The sequence below is a fragment of the Berghia stephanieae genome, chromosome 2 (genome assembly GCF_034508935.2).
Source record: "Berghia stephanieae isolate SIO BIC M18660-M18661 chromosome 2, UCSD_Bste_1.3, whole genome shotgun sequence".
NCBI lineage: Eukaryota > Metazoa > Mollusca > Gastropoda > Nudibranchia > Aeolidiidae > Berghia > Berghia stephanieae.
In genome coordinates, this window is record NC_088361.1 from 64,998,125 (window position 1) to 65,015,593 (window position 17,469).

General features: G+C 34.9%; 1 protein-coding gene across 1 annotated transcript; it reads right to left on the bottom strand.

Moving 5' to 3' along the window:
• Window positions 1-815: 815 nt before the first annotated feature.
• On the bottom strand, window positions 816-4,069 carry LOC144965353 (uncharacterized). Its single transcript, XM_078900603.1, has 2 exons — window positions 3,921-4,069; window positions 816-1,903 (listed from the first exon to the last, which is right to left on the bottom strand). Exons 1-2 carry the CDS (start codon window positions 3,982-3,984, stop codon window positions 1,449-1,451), a joined length of 519 nt encoding a protein of 172 aa, XP_078756729.1. The 5' UTR covers window positions 3,985-4,069; the 3' UTR covers window positions 816-1,448.
• Between the last annotated feature and the right edge of the window lie 13,400 nt (window positions 4,070-17,469).

Below are 17,469 nucleotides of genomic sequence, written 5' to 3' on the forward strand. Positions count from 1 at the left end.
TTTTCCAAATTGAATTGTTGATGCCGCTGTAAAGCTTTCTGAGCACTTCCTCGTGACATGGAAGAGCGCTCAACAAATATAATGATAATAATAATGATAGTAATTAAAATAAGAAGAAGAAGAAGAATATTAGAATTAATAATAATAATAATGATAATAATAATAATTATAATAGTAACAATAATAATAATAATAATAATAATAATAATAATAATAATAATAATAATAATAATAATAATAATAATAATAATAATAATAATAATAATAATAATAATTGCTACTTAGGCCTATTTTACAATGGCCGTATAAAATTATTAAATCAATTTTATTCGATTCCTAAGATTGACGACACCATTTTAATTAAACAGAAAGCGAAAGCACAGCATTATGGTTTGATGCTTTGAAATTTAACTCTGAATATAAACATGGATCTATAATAGGAACGAAATTGACGTCACTCAGCTCAAAATGGCGTCGTAAATCTTAGGGATGAATGAAATTAATTAATCATTTTTATACGGCCAATGTAAAATCGACCTTAAATCGAAAAAAAAATCGATGTCCTGAATCAGAAGGATAAAAATGCTAACGAAATGGCTACTTTTCATAGCAGATAGTAGTCTGGTTTTCCTCCTAGTCGACATTCACATACTCAGACAGACAGACAGACAGACAGACAGACAGGACTTGCTCTTTCTTTTAATATGTATGTATGTATATATATATATATATATATATATATATATATATATATATATATATATATATATATATATATATATATGCTGATATTTTGTTTATCAATGACAACGCGGTTCTTATAGTTGCAAAATTTTGAATGGTTTTATTGAATTAAATTAACTTTAATGTTACATATATCAACATTTGACTTTCGTCTCTATTATAATCCGTATTAATTAAAATATGATAATGAAATTGATAGACATTCAAAATGACTAGAAATCAAATCTACTTCTCTCTTGTACTGAAGTATAGGATACTCAATTTGAAAATTGATTTTAGTAAATTTAAGTAATGAGGGTTCGATCAATCTTTAGAGTGACTTCCGAATGTATCGTTTTCATCAAAAGAAAAGTAATGGCAATGCAACTGGGGCTTCATCAAAACCCAATCGCATAATTTTCACTGCTATCTTGGTAAAAACTGTCAAATCTGCAAGGTTCAGGTTAGAAATAGTTGTTCAAAAGAAATTTAGTCTGACCGTTGACCAGTTCATTGCATTTTTTTTACCTCAAATACCATTTGATTTAAACGACCGTCATCTCGGCAAAACTCTCGAACCAGGGACTTCGCGAAATCCCAGGTGTAAGAGTTTTTGCCAAGATAAGGGTCACTTAAATCAATTGATATTCGAATGCTAAATTTTAAAATACGTTTTTCTTTTTGCAGATTTCGTGGATTTAACTGGTTAAAGAGTTAAGATAAAACTAAAGGTCTACCCAGAAGGGTGGGTAGTTGATATGTATTCCATTGGGACAATATGGACTTGGGCAACACTTGTCATCATTCATGGGAGGTTCCCAAAAACAAGCCGGATCAGGAAGTTGAAAGTCCATGCAATGAATATCAACACAGCCCCAACCCGGGCCATCGCAAGTACAAGAAGCACAGCCAATGGTGAATTCCTGCCCGGATACGTAGGAAACATTTCTAGAGGAGTATTGAACGTTGCACGTCTTGGGTGGTTCCTCTTTCTCAACATCCGGTACTTCATATTCTGGAGGGTCGCAAAATCCACAAAACTTTCTGCAGTGATTTTCTCCATACTTAATTTCATGACAAAGGTAAGCTGGGAACCTGTATTTGTCACACATTGTACTTGTATCCTCGCATCGGACTTTGTCTACGACATCATTTTGATCTCGCTTTTTCCTCGGCATACCTGGGGAGAAAAATGCAAGTTTGTTGAAGTGACATCCAAAATATTTTATCTTCGTATAAAGGGTATTTAACACCATTTTTTCACATTTGCACTGGACAAGTAATGGAAAATGCATTTAAAATCCCGTGCTTATGAAAAAAATAAAGATAAGCTTCAATTTATTAGACGAAGACAGATACTCTGGACGTTTCGGGTTTTCCTTTATTCAACAAAGCACGATGAATGAAACAGTAAGGACGAATGAGATAATATGTGTGAATGACATAGTTAGCATTTACACATATTTATCTCATTCGTCCTTAGTGTTTCATTCATCCTGTTTTGTTGATAAAGAGAAACCCGAAACGTCCACAGTATCTGTCTTCGTCTAATAAATTGAAGCTTACAGTTCAATACTTTAACAAGGCGCTATAAAAAATTGTCAACGGAAAACGACCAAAAAAGTTATAGATATAGTGTGATACTAGGCTGCTAGATACTGTGGACTGTAAAATGAAATAAACGAAAATGAAAATAGCAACTTCAAAACAGAACGTTTCGGGCTCAAAAGCCTTCTTCAGCCAATAACAAAATCAATGAGAACACAAATACATCACTTAAAAACCAGACAGACGGCAGGTAAAGTGTAGAACCGTGGTAAACCGGCACATTGTGCCGATCAGTCAGTATGCTGAATACCTCAAGATTGTGCGATTCCATACTTTTTTCAAACGTCTTGGCATGTTTAAGTTTCTATTGTTCCATAACATGTATGGTAGCCAGGTATAGTTGTGCCATTCAGACTAAGAAGTTTTTTTCAAACAAAACAAAAAAAAAGAGTCTATATCTAGATATAGAGATTACGATATACTAATGTGCAAGCTTTGTGGTTTACCCATACTTTATTTTTACCAAACTTTTGTCGAAATAATTAATAATTGAATAATATTTTCATTTTGTATATTGATTAACTGAAATTCTCAAATTTATACAACTGGACATGTCAAACAAATGTTGATAGGGACAATTATACTACAAATCATGACTATGACACTTATTGGTGTATTGGATATTTAATCATTTGAAACACCATTATTATGTACCGAACATTGTCAAATTAACAATGAATGTCGTTTACATATCGGTGCGAGAAAAAAATCCGGGAAAAGATTAGAAGCCTGCAGCCGAAAGACTATGAATGATACAAGTATGACATTCTTTTCACAATCAAACCCAATTATTCAAATTTGTGTACATAATTTTTCAAAAACAGTAGATCTAGATATATTGAAAATTTTTTATCCGCAATAATAACCACACCGCAAAAATGCCATATCCAAGATTTTGAACGTAAATCTCACATTTTGATGTGATCTTTCATTTTCTTTTATGACTGATCCGTAGCATTTTTTCCGATGATCCGATTGAGTTTCTAATATCTTGAATAGTGAGTTGATACCATGCATATTGAATATAATCTTTTAAGTCGGTATGTAAAACGTTGCACCACCCTTATAAACCATCAATGACCAAATAATGTAGTCCATATGATCAAGTCAGGGTACATTGGTTGTTATTCACCTTTGGAAGTAAATCGAATAAGATTTCTGCCCGTACTGAAAATCATGTAGCATTGTTAGAAGCTAAAAACTTTGTCCAGACTGTCATTTGGACTGTCAATTGGTCATTTGTTTTTCAACCAGACGCGGCAACTTCTTACACTAGAAACACTGCACTGCTAAAACAAGACGCAAATTTGGAAACGATATCGTGATTTTTATACGAGTTTGGTATAATCGCATTTTGTAATAAACTTGGCAGGAATTAATTAAAAATGTGTTCTTCTTGCTTGTATATTTTCGAAAGTTTTTGGTTTCTACTTTATACTAAAATAGCCTCGTAAATTATCCATTGTTTTTTTAGCGACCTATAGATCTAATTTTGAAAATCTTATCTATGTATAAAAGTTACGCAAAACATTTAAATGTTTTTAAAACCTTATAGCTCTTAAACGATATGATACCATACGACAACATACTTCTCACAACACCAAATACAGTTAGAAAACATAACAGCACGATGGTATGGGTTCTGCAAGCCATCACTGAATTATGGTCCAGTCCTTGTAAAGAAAATAACAATCCTGACTTTTTGAGTAATTTTACTGGACTAATTCTCAAATGACGCTGCTTTATATATTTGTTATAATCTACTACAGTCACATCTCGATAGTCACCTCTTTTGTATTTTCGATTTCTCTACAATCCGAATAGTCGAGCAAGGTATGATCTTTTATTGACGTCGTTAATGCACACGAAAAAGAATAACATAATAATCAAAATGTCTAGTTGATAAATGGGAATAGATATACCTACAAAATTAAATATGTGCATTTATACAGGGTAGTTTTTGAGTGACAATATTGTCTGTTTCCTGACGAAGGCCAAAAAGGCCGAAAAGTCATTTGTTTTGTGTTGTTCCCTTTTATATGAGTCACATTTACTCACTCTCTCTCTCTCTCTCTCTCTCTCTCTCTCTCTCTCTCTCTCTCTCTCTCTCTCTCTCTCTCTGAAAATGATCTGTCTGTTTAACAAACAATAATATATTTCTCAAGCGATCAATGTGGAGATGCATTTTTATTCATTCCAAAGACTTTTTTCTAATAGCTTGACAACATACGTCACAACCTATAGCCAGGTACTCATTTACATGTAATACAAGGGGTGCATTGTGCGCAAATGATCTCACCCCAGGATTAAACTCAATCATTTCATCCATCCAACCAATAGTAGAGTTTTTATTTTTGTCTCAGCAATACCGAACTAAATTTATAGATCGGAGGGTTCAGATTATCGAGGCTTGACTGTACTTGTCCTCTGGAACTTTAGATACCAACGATAATTATCTTGTTTGGTACACAATTGTTATATCATGTTTTGCCCTTTGAAACTGTTGCCATTTGCTTTGATGGTCATAATTACAATGTACGCTACATGCAGGGACTAATTGTATAGGCGCGATTAAGATAGATAATGTTTTACATTATTGTAAATAGCGACACTCCTATAACAAGTTATGCCCACAAACCAGACGAGACAATTTGATTCAAGCTAAGATAATTATTCATAAAAATATATTTAGCTGTTTGAACAGGACACCTGATTACAGATAATTTATTAATGATTCATCATCATCATCATCATCATCATCATCATCATCATCATCATCATCATCATCATCATCATCATCATCATCATCATCAACATAGTCTTCATAATCACCATCATTATTACGATCTTCATCATCATCGTCATTATCTTTAAATCATTAAAAGTTCATATTTCTCTCTCACACGCACAAACACACACACACACACACACACACATCATAAGATATCGTCGCCTAGGCATTCCAGGAAGTAATATAGATAACTCATCAAAAAAGATGTCTGATGTCAACAGGAATCACCCGTGTTGTCCAAGTGAGCAAACTGGGGGTTAATAATCTTGCTCAAGGAAAAAAACCCAAAGTGCCTGAAGTTGGGCTCGAACCCGGGTCATCCGGATCACAGTGCAATGCCTCAACCACTCGGCCACTCCACCCCCCCCCCATATATATATATATATATATATATATATATATATATATATATATCTTTATATATATATATATATATATATATATATATATATATATATATATATGGTGGGGGGCTGGATATATATATATATATATATATATGTGTGTGTGTGTGTGTGTGCGTGTGTGTCCATGCGTGTGTTTGTGTATGTGTGTGTGTGTGTGTTTGGTTTCATCTTGAGGTATCATCGAATGTCTTCTTTTTATCCCATCTCTACAAATTGTCATACGAGTCCCAATGCTTCTATCATTTTCGATATATTTTGACATGTGAAAGACAAAAGAGGAATCAAACCTTAAGTGCATTCATTCATCAAAAAACCTTAATAGTCCTGCGGTGGGTAGCCTTTGTGCGGCCATGTGGTTTTGTTGTATGACACTCGCCTTTGGATCGGAAGGTCCTGGGTTCGAGTCCCGCTTTAAGCGGCGCATGGTTGAGTCCTTTGAAAATGCTCTTAACTGACATTCTCTCGCCGTACTCAGGTGTAAAATGAGTACCTGATCGTTAACGGCGTTGTCTCTGTAGGAAACAGTTGTAATATCGTCATGTCTTGTCCTATACATTAAGTGTTGCTGTGGGTTAGGAGCATTCATAAAGCGCTTTGAACAAGTTTAGTGGACATTGTTCTATTTAAATGTATACGTTTTTTAGAAGCAGAATTCGTTTTAATTTTGTACTTGTTTTTTTTAAAGGGGTTTACGCTTGTAACACAATGTCATTTTAGAGCAAGTAAAAAGAAAAAAAAAATCAAGATAGTGAAAGGATCAAGCTAGTTCGCTCAAAAGAATAGGATTTGACAAGAGGGAAGAATTCATCAGGGATCAGAAGTAGACCCAAGAAAATTATGGAAGGTTAACTTAAATTAACGGAGACACTTTTTTGTTTACAAAGGGCAAACTCGAAACGTTCACAACACCTGTCTTCGTTAATTAGACTAAAGTTTCCATTCCATTCCATTTGACTTTTGTTATTTAACCCTATTCCTGAATTGTGGCGTACATTTGTATCCCAAGGCCTGTTTTGTTTTTGTTTTTGCTCTAAAATATTTATTTTTCAACGAATTCGCCCCAAATTTGGATAATTCCTCAAAAATTATAAGTTATAAGTAATACTGAAAAGTTGTTTGAAAAAAAAACGATTAGTTTTTGGGATACACATGCATGACGTTTCTCATGTCCTATTCCTGCACTGTGGGGTAGTACAAATGTACCCCATATTCTTATATAAGGAAAAAACAAAAATAATATACCGATTCCTGCACTGTGGGTTACAAATGTACACCAGACTCTCATATAAGGAAAAAACAAAAATAATATACCGATTCCTGCACTGTGGGGTACAAATGTACCTCATACTACACATAAGTAAAATACAACGATTTCCTTTAAATCCCATTGTGTTTATGATTGTGAACAATTGCTAATCCATATAGCAAATTTTTGGTAGTGTGTCAGTGTCAAACAGTGGTGCTTTAGGCATAAGGATTAAGTTCAACTCTCAGTCCCTTGGTGTATGACCCGATTTGACAGACTAGAGATAGGTGTATAATATTATATAGAATAACCTGTTCATCACACAATACTTATAATCTTTCTGATCAACACCATTATCATCATCACCGACATCCTTATCATCACCATCATCATCATTATCATCATCATCATAATCATCATCATCATCATCATCATCATCGTCACCACCACCATCATCATCATCATCATCATCATCATCATCATCATCATCATCATCATCATCATCATCATCACCAGCAACAAACCATCAATCCCAACCAGCACCACAATAAATCCAACAATGTCTGCATTCAGCTGACTGAACGTACTGTTGCCACATCCTCTTAATTGTGATCTAGATATATCGACAATTTCGATATTACCCAAACTAAATTGGAGATTGATCCTGTTTTCTTCTCTTTTACCCCTTCTTTCTTTAATTTTTAGGCAACACTGTTTGAAAATTATTCCTTTTTCCAGAACATTAAAAATGGTAACATAACATTGATAATATAATGTCGCTCGACGGGACCACTTCTTTCCGAAAGTTTCCCATTCCCTACTAAACTCACACCTTCTGTTAAAGATGAAAATGATTGCTGTGCTTAAGAGCTTTTGAAATAGAGATGGATAAAATTCTAATGTTCAATTAATTGAACATCAGAAGAATTTTCAAACCGAGGTCTTTGGCATCTAATGTTTTTTTTTAATCAATGCATCTGTCTAGCTATTGATACGGCATTTAATTGCCATACAGATATTCCGAATAATAACACAGAATTCAAAGTCAAAATTAAATAAATTATAAATGTGACTGCGGACTTGAAAACGAAAATGGACATCATGTCCTAATGGAATGTCCAAGGTACAACCAGTTGAGAAGGAACTTCTGGCCTGACCCAACCCCATACTCAAAGAAGCTGTACGGCAGTGAGAACGAACTCAGGACCACTGTGGGCTTCATTCACCAGACCGGACTGACCATATGACGTGACGGGAACGAAGAAGAAGAAGAAGAAATAAATTATATTTTATAAAGATTAAATATGATATGAAAAGGAAACTGCATTTTCATTGATAATGAGTCAAATTGAATAAAACTTCAAACGATTTTGACGACCGAAAGTCTCAGATTGTGGATTCGTAGTCGCTTTCCCGTTGACTTGACAACAGACAGGATGTTATTGATTGACGTTGATCGTGAGATAAAGACTATCTTTACTTTGCAAAACTGACTTGACCGTGAGTTAGTGACTAGATACCTTGTACTTGCGCAGCATGTGTAAATGCGCTTCAGCCACAGAGATACGGCAAATGACAAGCGATAACAAGATTATATTCGATCGATTAAAATGACCCTCATCTTGTCAATACTTCAATGAAATCCCTGGTTTCTTATTTTTTGACAAGATGGGAGGCATTTGAATGAATGGATCTTTAAATGGCGAGTTTTCTGGCCTAAATTTTGAAAACATGACCTCTCTAGCTCGCAGTAAATACTGGTCCATCGGTGGCCAACGTTCCCTCATCCTCAGGGGATTTCACACATCGCAATGTAGCGTTTATTTGGCTAAACGAGTGTACTATAGCTACCCGGTTACTCAAATTGTAGGAAACAGAACAGGTTTTGAATCTACATTCCAGATTGGGGACTTGATAGAAACTCCTCTGTTGACCTGATAGTCATTGACGTGCTGAGTTTAAGTATTTAGGAAATTATTTTGTAATAAAAATTGCACCCTGCCTGAATTATTACACGCAATGTTTACTATTCAACTTCAATCACTTTATAGCTCTATTTATATTATGTAATTATAAAGAGTTGATTACTTAAAGCTGCAAAAATATATTAAAAGATACACTTGTACATGTACTAACCATGCAAACAAATGTGTTATCACAAATGCCTCTAATCTGTCAGAGAGAATGTGAACTACTGATCACCTATTGTACTGGTGGAACAATAACAAAACATATAAAAGGCATTGTATATCTAAGTTGCGCCTTATAAATGGTTTTATTTTCATCATTACCATTAATACTACTATATATATATATCATATTTATCAGTGCTATCATCGTTATTATTGTGACGTCAATCGCACTCTATCTAAAAGTACTATTTCAACAACAACAACAAAATAAAAGCCACTACGTCAGTATCTCTTTAGTCAGATTACGATACCAACAAACATCACCATCCTGATATAGAGATGACCCCAACGTTTAATGTCAATGACTATTTGCTACCACATTTATTTAAAATGATGAACGACTACATTTTTTACTCTAGGGAATTTTCAACAAGGAATTACTAACCGAGAAGCGGTGTAAATAATTTGATGAATTCCCCCGGCGTTTGTTGGGACTATTTACTACCGAAAATCGCTTTGTACTCGTCCGCATGTCTGAAACAGTTTAGTATGTTTTATACAATACATGAAAGACGGCAATGCATTTGGGATATTGTTTAGTAGTGATAAATGAAGATTCGAGTTGAACTTCTTTATTATTATAATCAGATGTGGTTCCAGGGAAAGAGGAATTATTCCCAGTTTTATGGTTTTCAAATAATAAAATATAACTGCAACCAATACACAAACTTACGGCCTATGGCCAGACAGAATTAATTGCCCTCCTTATTAAATAAAAAATGGGGGAAAGATTTACCTCACTTGAGACAAATTGTAGGGAATGCTATACTGTCGTACTCTTGGTAAACCGATAATATTTGAAAATTTGGCCAGAAAACTCGTCCTTTAAATATCGATCGATTTAAATGACCCTCATCTTGGCAAAAAAAAAAAAACAACTCTCAACCCTGGGACTTCGCGAAGTCATGATGATGATGCTGATGGTGATGATGATGATGATGATGATGATGATGATGATGATGATGATGATGATGATGATGATGATGATGATGATGTGGGTTGTATTTATCTCAAAAATAGTACTATAATTCTCCTAGAGTATATCTCACGGAGGGTTGAGATCAGGATATGTGGAACAGGATTTTGTTTACGAACGAATTAGCTTGTTGAAGTTGATTCCAAAGACAACGATTTTCGTGCTATTGACGTTAGTTAATCTTCTCAATGTCGAAAATTTTACTGAAGTAACAAATCGAGTATATATGAATTTGTAATGGTGTTGGGAGTGCTAATTGATGGTCGAAAACTAAGCTTACACGTATCAACCAAAGACTCTTGACACGAATCCAAATGAAAATATGTGGTATTTTATAAAAAGAAAGCTTTAAAATGTTTTTTTAATGAACAAGAACGCTGTACAAAATCCGATGAACTGTTTGACAGACTAAATACAATTTTAAATTACAATAAAAGCAGAAAAGATCAATCAGCTGACATCGTCAATGGGTTGTGGCATTGATCAATTTAAACGGTGGGCATACAAAATACTGTAGTGAGTCGTTTGTGCTGATTTCAGTTGTGTGTTCTATTTTGCAAAATGACTGGTTTTAAATATCTGCGACTTTTTAACAGTTTACACAAATTCAATAAATCATACACCAAAAGAAAATAAAGTTTGTCCAATTCAGTATCGAACTATTAGCGGAAACAAACTGTCTAGTTTCTTTTGTAAAAGAGTAGATAACTGCTCATGTTTCAAAATTATAAGTTATCTTACAATCTGTTAATTTGAATAATATAATGATAAGTTAGCCTCTTTGTATTGCAAGATGAAACAAGCAAAGCTAAAAATAGTGTGACGTCAATTGCAATCATCAAATTGAATTTTATATCACAATACGATAAGTTATTACTCTTGGCTATTAAGAAGATTGAGGGACGACCAATGTTCAGCGTCAGATACCATCAAATTTTATGATTAAATGAATGGAAAAAATAATGACACCGTAAATCGCTGGAAAAACCATTTAAAGGAAGGGGAATTTGGCCAGGAAACTTGTCCTTCAGATATCGATTGATTAAAATAACTCTCCTCCTGTCAAAAATAAAACTCTCAAACCTAGGACGACAGCCAAATTTTAAACGTGTTTTTTCCCCAGATTAAGGCAATACAATCATTTCCTTTAAAATTGAGCTTTAAAAAAACTTGAGCTGTTTTAGGCGCAATTTCACGTTCTCAAAGCGATTTACAATGGGTCTTTAGCCAACAGCACACTTAACATGTAGGATGGGACATGACGCTTTGAACCAAAAGTTGAAAATTTTAATTCTGTAAAATTTTGACAAAGTTATGACAATTTAAAATGGTTGCCCCCACGAATGTCCTTAGCGACAGGAAGTTGCCATTCAATTTATTGTTTTCGAGGAAGAAACCTCGAGTAACATTTTAAAACGCTCTGGGAAAGTTTCTAAAACTCAGGCATTTTGTAGAGGCAGTGTTTTAGGTGGGTGGAACGTGTTTCTCGTCATTTAGAAGAAAATTAGATGCAATCCACCACCAAACCTGAAACCCCCTCAACCATGTCTTCATCTGACAAATCTTAGGTAGTCATCCAAGCAGTGTCAACTCAGTGAATCAAATACAGACAGAAGCATTGATCAGATCTGATAGGAAAACTTCTCATGATGAGATAGCAGGTACAAATATACATTAAAGCGACTGAAAGCAAGAATTTGTCAAGTTAGACCGGATTTAGAGATACAATGTCCTTCCACACACACGTATCAGTGATAAGGATGGTAATCGATGGACAACTATGTCTCACCCTCCGTATTCACCAGACTAGCCACTTTCAGGCTTCCATCTTTTTGGTCCTCTGACGGAGGCAATGAGGGGATATCGCTTTGAAGATGATTAAGAAGCCAAGACAGTAGTGAAAAATTGGCTTAAAGTTCAGTCAACTCAGTTTTACGAGGACGGAATGCATGACCTTACTAAAAGGTAGACTGTGGCTAATGCAAAATTTTGATTTGAGGTTTGATGCATGGTATTAAATCAATTTGTCTTAAAGTAATAAGCAGAGTCACATTACTTTTTTTTTACTCAACCTCGTATATTGCTCAAGGGTTTTAACATAATATTTTCCATCTATGTTACCTCCTCACTTGACTGTGCCAAGTTGTTGTTTTCTGTAAAAAAGACACCAATACTAAGCACGTTTTGTTTTTGTTTTTGAATAAAAATATTTCCTTTCGTCAATTTATGTGAGTTGAATAAGACAAATTAATCAGAAAAATGAGGGTATAGCACTCGGACTTTAAAGGTATTGTAGTAATAGCTCTTTGAAGTGCTGAAATTATGTGGTTGATAAGCTTTTAAATTGTTTTTTATCATTAAATTCAGAGAAAACGGATGAAAACAAAAGCTTTCCTTAGTTCTCGAAATATCTGTGTGTTGATTTTTGTGTGTGTGTGTATCAATGTTACAAACTTGGTCTTGTGCCTAAGTTCAATGTCACTTTTATTTATATTTTGGATTTGTTCACTACAACTATCAGATGACTACTCCTCCGCAGTTGAAAAACAGTTTAGATTTTCCATTTGGATGTGGTTGTAACCAGTGTGTATGATGTGAGCTGGTGAGACGTTTTCAATAGCATGCGTGGGATTTCCCAAGGGATAAAAGGATGATCATCTTCCATTTTAAGGCGTCACATCTTGTCACATACAATATTAAACCACGGTCCAGTTTTTGTTATTGCCAAAATAGATAGTACTGCTGGAGTTGTGATGTCATGCGATGCAACTGAATACTGAATGAAAAGCGGGATCAGTTAGAAAGAATTTTTGTTTACCAACAAAAAATACTTTTTGTTTGTCACTGGTGTGTATTGATGCTGTACGTTTTTGATAACTACTCATAAAATGGCTGGCTAAAAAACAATAACAACGATCTGAGTAACGTCAATTTTGTTCTATCTATAAACAGTTTAGTGTGTTTGTACGTTAAATCTGCTGGTGGATGGCCATCTCACAGCATCCGCAAGCGGATGTAGCGTACCAAGACACTAAACTGTTTATAGATAGAACAAAATTGACGTTACTCACCTCTTTGTAATTATTTTTAGCCAGCCATTTTATGAGTAGTTATCACTAAATCACATTTATCAGACTATAAACGTTTAAGTTTACACATCGTTTTGTGAGTTGGTACGTTATATCAAGCTGGTAAAATTTTGTGAGTTATTTCTTATTGATAAACCCACAGCATCAATGGTCTGATTAATATAATTTAATGAGAATTGCTCATAAAAATGGCTGGATAAAAACAATAACACATAGCTGAGTGACGTCAACTTCTATAAACGTAAAACATAATTCAAATGAAAACTGATTCCATATCATATTTAAATTTTCGCCATAGTAACAGAAGTTATGCACAGCAGATCAAATTCGATTTATAATTAATTCAATTGAATACTATATCACTTTTACAACATGTATTTCGCTTTTGAAAATTGAGTTCTTATCTTATCCAATGATGTCTTTTATTTTGTCTAGAATTACAGTTAGACCAATTGTATGCATAAATACTTATATAAAATGAATTAAATTTATGTCATAACTAAGAAGATCCGAGTCCTTAACTTGTTTATATTCGATTTATTTTTTAACATATTACCACAATTCATGAAATATTTTTAAAGAAAAATTAACCAGAAATAAAGATAAAGATGAATTCTAGTCGTTTTCTGTTTTAAAATAAAACAATATGCATTTAGGTACCAGCTTCTGGAGCAGTCTAATAGCTATAATTTTTAAAGGATACATCTATTTTATCTTATTTTTCTCTCTGTTTAAGATTCATTCAATATTTCTATTTAATCTTTTCTCCGTGCCAGATAAATATAGAGAAGGATAAAAATCTTTTTAACTACTATTGAGGTTGGAAGCGAGTGTGGAAGATGGAAACTTCTGAGACACAGGGAAAATACTACTTGGAAAGGAAATTAAGTTGTAAACATAAATTTGACAAGCTGTTGTAATAGTAAAACGTAAAATACGAGACCAAGAAAGAAGAGAGTAAAAAAAGTTTTTTTCCAAGAAAATATCAAACTCAAAGGAAGACATCCTGGAAATTGAAAAGGAATCTGATTTTTTTCTTCATTACATCTCGTTGAAATTTTACTCAAATAGAATTATTTCTTTCAAATCTTGTCGGACAAGATAAGGAAGTACACAATATAAATACAGGTTCACGAAAAAAAGTCCATGTGTAGTTCCAATTAAGAGGCTAACTGATCCACCCGTGTAGAGTTGTAATTGGATTCAATAGTTTGATGTCACGTCGCCCAGCAACGACGAGCAGCGTGGTTCTAAACAAAGAAAATCGCTACCTTTTATTCTTCATGCTGGCTAGAACTTTTCATATGTAATGTTATCAGAATGTATAAAAGTCAAAACATGATCATATCTTTAATGTTTTTCTCCTCTGGATACACTTTTCTGCTCGTCGGAGAAATATTTCATAAGGGCGTCCGCCATTGTTCCGATAGTTTAGAGCCAGTTGCTAAGTTACTATTCGTCATTACGAGGTAAGTGACGTCATGACTGTTGAAGCATATTGGGGGTCACAAAACCTATGAGGGTGGGTGGGGGTGACGGATTTCATCTCGTCCCGACTTCTGTATCGTTTAATAAACGATAATTTTTGCCTGCTACCCATTGGATAAGATGCAAGTCTATTGCAAAGTACTTTCCTCCTGATCAAACGGATACAGATACTCAATCACTCTTAGTTGGACAGAGGGGTCTAAGAAAACTCGACTGTTCCTAGGACCGATATCGGTTCTGTTGCTTGTGAAGCGAGCGCTCTTCCAGTTGAGCTATTTCCGAACCCCTTGATTTAACCATCATACTTAGCTAACACCAACTCACGATGTATTCTATAGTGCATGGTTTGTAAACTGACCGTATCACACCTTTCACAATTAGCCTAGTTATATGCTGCTATGTGGTCTAGTGGTATGACACTCGCTTTCGGATCGGAAGGTCCTGGGTTCGAGCCTCGCGCTCGTCGCATAGTTGAGTCCTTGGTAAAGGCTCTTTATTCACATTCTCTCACCGTACTCAGGTGTAAAATGAGTACCTGGCCGTTAACAGCGGTGTCCTTGTCCGAAAAATTGTAATATTGCATAACAACCGTTATGTCCCGTCCTACATGTTAAATGTTGCTGATGACCAGGCACACCTTGTACAGCGCTTTGAGCACATTTAGTGGATATTGCACTATATAAAAGCTACTTTTTGAAAATGATAACAGGCAGCTGTAATCTCTTAAAAGATAATTTCATTGTCGATGAACAGGCATGATGCTGTACCCTTATTTAGAGTCCGGGAAATCTGGACTTTTGCGGGGAGTCAATGACCGATAAGTTGTTGTCTCGAAGTCTGTTGAGGTCAAGCGACGATAAATTATGTGATTAATGTCCGGACAGTTATGTGGAACACAAATTGTTATTCATCCGCCCGTTTATATAATATTATTGTTATGATATCTAGAAAATACTTTTTAATGAGCTTATGGCATTGTAGATACATTATATACAGTGTGATTTTCAGCTGAACATTTTTTTGGAGCTTTATACAGCACAATATCCACTAAATGTGCTCAAAGCGCTTTACAAGGGGTCCCTGGCCAACAGCAACATTTAACATATAGGACGGGACATGACCCTTGTTAGGCGATATTACAATTTTTCTGACAAAGGCAAGGCTGTTAACGGCCAGGTACGCATTTGAAAACGCTTGAAAGCAAAATAAGGTTCTGTTCTGTTCAAATGATAAGTTTTACAACCTTGTGGTATCTGAGGTCTAGGTTCATTGTGTTTTCTAATGTTTTTATTGAATATAAGGAAAACATTTAAGACATAGGTCATGTTTATATTATCAAAACACTAAATGGTATTTCACCTTACATTGAAATGTGTGGTCCTTTAGAGTCAAAAGGCTCATGGAGCTAGAGTTATTCCTGTTTCTGTGACACGAAGCAACAAACTTTAACAAGTGCTTTCTACTCTCTGAATAAGTTTACATATATTAGACCCATCTATCTATTCAAACATTGCTATATTAATTTCAAATTTTCATTCAATACCAGTAGTTAAATAAATCCATTGAAAATAATAATGAAATGTGGTAATTATAGCTCTTGTTCATTGTTAGCTCTATATGAATATCATTCAATGACTGAATGTGATATGATATTGCTTTCTATGTTTCTAACCAAGAGTGCCATAATTATTCCAACTGAATCAAAAACTTTATTATTCAGATTTAAATAACATAACAATCATGAGCCTCTGCATTTCTTGAGATATTGGTGTGCAGTCCTAATAATAATAATACATTTTCGTGAATATTGATTGGTTAATTGCCAGAATGTGGGCAGGGCAATGCTTCCAGGACTGCACACCAATATCTCAAGAATGTATTATTATTATTATCATTATTATTATTATTCTGGGTACAGCTGGGGCGACCATCCCCAACCCAGCGCGTCCACAGGTGGCGGATCGTGGAACGGCCTACAGATCCTGATCTATAGGTTAGCTGTAAAGCCGCGGACCAACTGGCGATAGTCGTGGAGAGTGAGGTTGGGTAGTCTGGCAGCACAGCTACACATACAAAATGCCTCATATACTCTATGAAGGGACTATCAAGGTGAATGGGAGGCGCCTTAAAACCTGCCAAATGCTCCCACTGCCTTGTGGGTTATGACCGGGAGGTCAAAAGGCTATGGAGTAAACCAGATAAAAATCCGTCAGAAGGCAACGGGAAACCACTGACGTATCATCCCAAGATCGTCATGATGTCCGTCCAAGCGAATCTAGTCAACGACGTCAATGGATGTTTTTCGAGCAACTCGATTACAGCCTCGTCCGGTAGAGATAGTCATGCAGGTGAACAGGTGACTCTCGACCGTCATCCAGCTACTGTGCACCACCAAACATTACGAACAGCAACATGGAATGTAAGAAGTCTGTACCAGAAAGGAAAATTAGCAAATGTAGTTATGGAAATGAAGAGATTGAATATCAATGTTTTAGGATTATCAGAAGTTAGATGGAAAGGAGCAGGAGAACTTAATTATGATGACTGTAAAATTATATACTCAGGAGGAGGAGAACACCAAAGGGGAGTTGGAATTATACTAGATAATAAAACGGCGCGAGCAGTCAAAGGATTCTGGCCCATATCAGACAGAGTAATGGCAATCAAACTACAAGCAAAACCTTTTGATTTTGATATTTTACAAATATACGCCCCAACCACCAGTCACGATGATGAAGAAGTGGAAAATTTCTATCAACAAATAGATAAAGCAATGCATCAGTTTAAGTCTTCAGACATAAAACTCATCATGGGCGATTTTAATGCCAAGGTGGGCCGAGAAAGAATAGAAGATATTGTGGGCCCACATGGTCTGGGAGACAAAAATGACAGAGGTGATCGTCTTATTCAATGGTGCCGTCAACATGATCTGACAATCACAAATACTTG